The sequence below is a fragment of the Hippichthys cyanospilos genome, chromosome 16, assembly GCF_059441005.1.
Source record: "Hippichthys cyanospilos isolate Australia breed blue-spotted pipefish chromosome 16, RoL_Hcya_1.0, whole genome shotgun sequence".
Classification (NCBI taxonomy): Eukaryota; Metazoa; Chordata; class Actinopteri; order Syngnathiformes; family Syngnathidae; genus Hippichthys; species Hippichthys cyanospilos.
In genome coordinates, this window is record NC_142384.1 from 12,304,681 (window position 1) to 12,310,891 (window position 6,211).

At 44.1% G+C, this 6,211-nt stretch overlaps 1 protein-coding gene across 2 annotated transcripts; it reads right to left on the reverse strand.

The window, feature by feature from the left end:
- Nucleotides 1–2,404: 2,404 nt before the first annotated feature.
- Nucleotides 2,405–5,833, reverse strand: tob1a (transducer of ERBB2, 1a). Of its 2 annotated transcripts, none has more exons than XM_088437153.1 (2): nucleotides 5,613–5,833; nucleotides 2,405–4,584 (listed from the first exon to the last, which is right to left on the reverse strand). In XM_088437153.1, exon 2 carries the CDS (start codon nucleotides 4,389–4,391, stop codon nucleotides 3,366–3,368), a length of 1,026 nt encoding a protein of 341 aa, XP_088293279.1. In that variant the 5' UTR covers nucleotides 4,392–4,584; nucleotides 5,613–5,833; the 3' UTR covers nucleotides 2,405–3,365. The 2 variants fall into 2 exon arrangements, with proteins under 2 accessions (XP_088293279.1, XP_088293278.1); XM_088437152.1 differs by having other exon boundaries at nucleotides 5,560–5,833.
- Between the last annotated feature and the right edge of the window lie 378 nt (nucleotides 5,834–6,211).

Below are 6,211 nucleotides of genomic sequence, written 5' to 3' on the forward strand. Positions count from 1 at the left end.
CTTGAGTCACTATCTTTGGGGCAAGGACACAACCTCTGAAGTCAATAACTGTAATCAGGTTACATTAGTGTGATAGCATCATATATAAATCATATGATTGTCATATATATTTAAGTCTCCCAGCCATAAAGGCCCTGGCTCAATAGATGACGTAATGTTGCAAAAAGCAGCCATTTTCCAGACGACCTTCCCCTGAGACATTTACCCCGATGATGATGATAAACAACGCACTTCTACCACCACACTCTGTTGTGCACACAGTATCAGCACACAAAAACACATGGTGAACTTTACAGAGCACTATCAGAGTATCGGGGGACACGCAGACAGTCAAGTGACGATGAGGCGGCCCCCAGAGGGATCATGATACACCATGAGGGTTATTTTAGTCTCGGACATTTCAAGATATGCAAGCGGCAGCACAAACTGGAGGCTGAAACGCCGGCAAAGGTTGCGGCTTTTTTATTTCAATTCCCCGGCAGAGTTTTTCATTGAGTGCAGAAAACGGTGACTTTTATGAACGTGTCCTCCAACCGCTGAAGCTTTGGGAGCCCGTTATCCATTTGCAAGAAAACACTGGCCGCTCGCGAGGAACATTTGAATTCTGTTTTCCTACTTTGGCGTGTGCATTTCATGAGTTGATGTTTGACTGTGCTGATGACCGGCGGGGGAGTGATTCCTCATACGAGATGTACTTTCTGAGAATGCAGGAAGTTGCCAAAGCCACTTTCTGACCACCTTAAAATGAAAACTAGAGGCACTCGGTAGAATGTACCGGAGACATCCACCAAAGCCGTCTCTCTATTTTCTACAGCGCTTATCGTCACTGATTTCACGGGAGACTTGCAAAGTCCACACAGGGAGTCCATAGCTTGGGATTTGAACCCCCAACCAAACATAGAAACGTGCTTACTTTGTATTGATTGCATTGTAAATAAAACATTTTCTCAACAGTGTTCTCTGTTTCAATTTTTGGGGGCAGCCATTTTTGCTACATCCTGTTAATTGCTCAGGTGATGTCCAATCATGGCTAACCTGTTTTCTGGGTTTGGTCATGTGACATCAGCTTGCTAATGTAGACTTGCCTGTAGACTTATAGATGAATAGATTAGTCACCGGCGGCCATCTTACACTGCCACATGTTGAGCCCGCCTAACTTGAATAACTTGAGTTGTCTGCGGCGTTTTTGTTGTTTCCGTCTCTCAGGCGACAATGATTGTACCCATGAGTGTGGCACACGTTCATTTTTGAGAGGCAAACACGAAAAATGTGTTTGATAGGTGTTTTCAGTGGGAGGAAACAGTCAAATTTTCAGTAGCAATGAAAGACAATTGCTGCCAAGGTCCTATTAACTCATTCACTACCATTGATGGCTATAGACATCAAAGATTCGTTTTCAATGGCTGGCAGTGATCAAGGTAAAGCTCATTAACTGCCAGTGACTGCTGTAAAAGTCAAAAAATCCATCTGAAATCATTCAGTGCCACTGACGACATTAGAAGTGGAAGATCTTTTTTTGGGGGGGGATCCACTTACAGCTATGAAAGTCAAGGGCCTTTTTTTAACTGGGCTGGCAGTGAATGAGTTAATAGTCGCTTATGTAAGTCTGTGGTGTTGTTGCATAGGATATATGTTGATGTTTTATTTGTGTGTGTGTGTGGGGGGGGCACTTTCCATTTAACTCTTTCAGTGCCAAATGATTTTGAGCATTTTCACTCATTTCAAGACCAACAAATTGCATTCTATGTCAGTGCAAACTTGCCTGGTACCATACAAAAGATTTGATTTGATCCTCCAATCATAAAAAAGTCCCGATTCTGTTTAGTAATTAGGTAAAATAGGTATCGTATTTTTCGCAACTTAAGCATTTAAGGCACAAAACTTTGTCGTCAGATTTCTCGTTTGTGGCACTGAAAGAGTTAAGGAAAAAGCATTTTCCATTTCAAACCTCACCAAGGACTGATGGGCTCTTCCTTAGCGCAAATTTGAATGAAGTAAAATAGTTGGGTCATGTGCATCTCTGTAGCAGAATCTTAATGAGCATTGTGAAGCTTCTCACGTCCATATTTACAAGAGTTTTTGCGTTATCCAGTAGCACAAGGCAGTTCAGGAGGTTATCACACGACGCGTCACGTCCCGAGACCGCGTGCATCGCAATGTGAGACCGCGTGCATCGCAATGTGACCCGAGGACAAACCGACATGTGCACAGACGTCTTGCGAGATCCTCAAAAATAAAAAATGTGTACGGATTCCAGTTTTGTCTCTCACTAAAGCTGCGATCCAATTCATATTTCATGTTGATTTGTGCTTCCCAAAACTGCCCAATAAGCGCTGAAAGACTTGGACTAAAACATTGGCAACGTCGCTTTGACATCGCCACAAAGACCAAAGTAAACAAGCCGTTATTTTCAAGCCTTTTAATACAAACTTAATAAACTATCAGTCCCTGTTAACATGTAAGACACTGACTCCGAATACTTTGTTATACCGTTTTGTTTTTATCAAGTATTGCACAATGTAGGTACAAAATTAATATACGATTACATTTTGTCCATAATATAGCAAAAATCTGTTTTTTTTTTAACTCTTAACAGAAAATACAACTCTATGTTTACCCCCCCCCAAAAAAAGAGCAAATATTCTTAAATCCCACCACTACGGAATATTCTGTACACAGTCTTTAGAATAGTCAATGTCTTTTTTTTGAAAGATGGATTCATTTTTTTATCATTTCCATAAAAAAAGAAAACATAAAGTTGCTGCAGCCATCACAGATCACTGGAGTAGTAAAAAGATATAAATGCAATACCGTGTCGTAGAAACAATAGATACTCTGATATTTTACAAACTCTGTACTAAATTAAATTATACAATTAGAAAAAAGACCAGAAAATCCCACTTAGCTTTGCCAATTTCTTGAAAGCTTGGCAATGTCCAGTTCTGTCAAAATACTGAAAGAGGCCATGACTCGTGGTGGTGTATTTTTTTTGTTTGTTTTTGTTTTTTTCATTTAAATATAGCTTAAACAGTAACATAAAAAAATATTTTGTGCTTGGTTGGCAAATGAAATAATAATGCAAGTTGGATAACCAAGCTTGGACATCTCGTACAACAGGGTAAAAAGAAAAGTAATAACTCAAGGGGGCAAAGTATTTCACCCTCGGGCTCGTATTCTTAAGACTTGTGACTGAGATCTTATAGCTGACGTCACTTTTCCTTTTAACCTTGACATTCTGTTCTCTTTTTTTTTTTTCCTCTTTTTTTTTTTCTAAATGTGCATTTGAGTTTGAGACCTCCTTCTACCACCACCGCTAGCGGTCACATTATCTGGTCGTCGCCGTGTGAGGAACCCGCTGGCTCGCGCTAGTTGGCCATGACTGGCTGGAATTGCTGGTTAGAATACTGCATGTTGCTCAAGCTGAAATTCAAGCCATCCATCAGGGACTTGTCGTTAAGGCCGCCGTAGGCCGCAAAGACGTCGAAGGCGTTGCTGTAGGGGAGCGGGCCCAGGCCCAGCGAGCTGTCCCCCGGGAAGAGGGCGCTCTGGCTGCTCAGGCCCTGCAGGCTGGGGAACACAAACTCCTTGGCGTTGGGGGACAGGGCCGAGGGCTTGGCCTGCTGCTGCTGCTGCGTTCCCAGGCCCAGCCCGTAGAGCGAGTGCATGGAGGTGGAGATGGCTTTCTGCTTCAGGAGAGTGTTCACATTCAGGCCCAGGTTGGTGGGAGAGGTGCGCGCCGCCTTGTTGGCGGCGTTAGTGCCGTTGTTGTTGCCGTTGCGGCCGCTGCTCTTCATCTTGGTGGAGCCGAACTTGGTGGCGGCGAAGGTGGCGGTGGTGAAGGTTAAAGGCTGCGTGGAGCGGGGCATGAACGTGGGGCTGACCGCCGCCGAGTGGCCGAAAGGAGGGGAGGGAGAGCTGGAGCCGGGGGAGGCGCCGCCCAAGGGCTCGTTGATGGGCATGAAGACCTGCGCGTCCGGATTGAAACTGTTCTTGATCTCCTTGTCCAGATCCAGCCCGCCGCCGCTCGCCGCGCTCTCGTTGCTGTCGTCGACGTACAGCACCTTGACCGGGCCCTTCTCCCCGATCTGGTAGGACACCTCGAAGGGGTCTATCCAGACGCTGAGGTCCTGGGGAAGATTGTTGCGGACGTCGTTGATGTCCAGTCCGCTCTCTTTGGCTGCCTTCTCCACCACGGGGTCCACCTTCTCGCCCACGTGGATGCATCTGAAGCCCGAGCCTTTGTACGGCTTGTCCGGGTACCAGTGTCCCTCGTATTTCTGCTTCAGCTGCCGCTCCAGCTCCTCGCCGAAGATGTTGACCCGCCGTCTGGGCAGCTTGTTGTACAGGTACGAGATGATGAAGTTGAGAGCTACTTGGATTTCAAGCTGCATAGCTGACTGCTGATGTTTGCCAGGTGAGCGAGAACGGGCGTGCGTGAGAATGGGTCGGCTGGCGTCTGCTTGGTTTAGCCGTGGTTGACAACACGGGTGCTCTTCGGACAGAATGGCCTAAGGACCGAAATGTGTTCTGAGGGCAAAAGTGCGGGACTTGCAGAAAGAGCTCTTTCACACAGTGTGAAACTTTCTGGAAAGGAAACACACACAAACACACAAAAAATGATTAAAATAAAAAAAAATATATATACATATACATTAGCTGCTCAAGTAGATGTAAAATCAACAAAGGTTTACGGTCTGTACAAGCGTTTGAAGAAATTATTTAAAAAAACATATGGCCATACTGTTTAATAAACATCAAGTTGATTAAAAGTAAGATCTTACCGCATTAGGCTACTAATAAAGAGAAATCCAGTTACATAATCTATCCCCCCATAAAACGCTGGAGATCGCATTGACTGAATACAGAAAACTGAGTCAATAATGTCCACTGAATGGAGTAATTTGACGATCGAGTGTCAGCGCTGCTGTGAAACACAAAACAATGGCTACACCCTTTTATCCACACAGCAAAAAAAGATCATACTCATTTGACAAATAGCGTCTAAATTCTAAACGTGCAACAACTAATTTAAATCCATAGTTTGATATAAAAAGTATTTGGTCAGTAAAGGCTACGCTTTTTATTATTGTACTCAAACGCTGATCCAAAGGGAGAAAAAAAAACCCTATCATGGACCCAGCCCCCTCTGTGGTAAATGTACAGCAAAGTATTGCGAAATAACACATTTCGCTTTATCAGCTTGGCAAAGTTCGAGCAATAGCTTACAAATAGTGGCGAGCTGCTGGCTTCTATGGATCATTTACGAGGTCGAAAACAGTGGGGGCTTTTAAAAAAAAAAAAAAAAGAAAAAAAAACGGAGCCGACACTAACAATTCACCAACGTGTCTTTTGAAAGCCATCATAAAGAAAGACATCAATTTGGAGGAAAAAATAGAAACAGCCCCAACCCACACCCATACACACGAACCTTAACTTTCGTCGACTGACGCAGCAAATCAGCTTAGTAAGAGTTAACAGAGCTTTCAGTACGTCAAGCCAAACAAAATAAAGCCACAAAAGCTAACGTAACACATTCTCAAAAGGTTTCAAGATACTCACTTTTCTGAAAAAGAAAAATATCTAAGTAAGGATTCTCAGTAGTTGTCAAGTACCTTTAGTGCAAATAGTGGAAAAAAAATGAATACTTCAAGAACAATATATTAAGATTTTTTGTTGTTGTTAAAAAAAAGGTATTCCAGTAGATGAAAAATGTCTGAGGATTGCCGATTGCTTGAGTTTGTAGTTTTGAAGGTTATTTCGAGTGTTTTTTCAGCAGGCTAAGCGGAGTAGCTCCCTCCTTCTCGGGAGTTCTGCGACTTCGACTCCTCCTGGCCGAGGACCGCTCTTATTTATAGATTTCCTCCGCCATGGGCACGAGGTAGGTGGTGATGCGGTTACAGAGGTCAAAACAATATGAGTGGCTCCGATTGGCTGAAAAGACAAGTTCCGCCCTTGGAGTAGCGCCGTTATCGTGTGCTCATTGGCCGCTGCGCGCTATCACTCTTGAGACATATGATTCCGCGAAATGGGAGGAACGCCTGTGACGTACACTTACGTCAGAGATAAGGCAGGGCTGCTGACAGCAAAAGGTTAAAAATACAGAAGCGACATCCAACAAAAGACGTAGACGAACACTATGTACTTGCTCACATTGCCGGAGCGCAAACATTCAGAGAGGAAAGGAACGCGATGGGCCTACTTCCGCAAATTG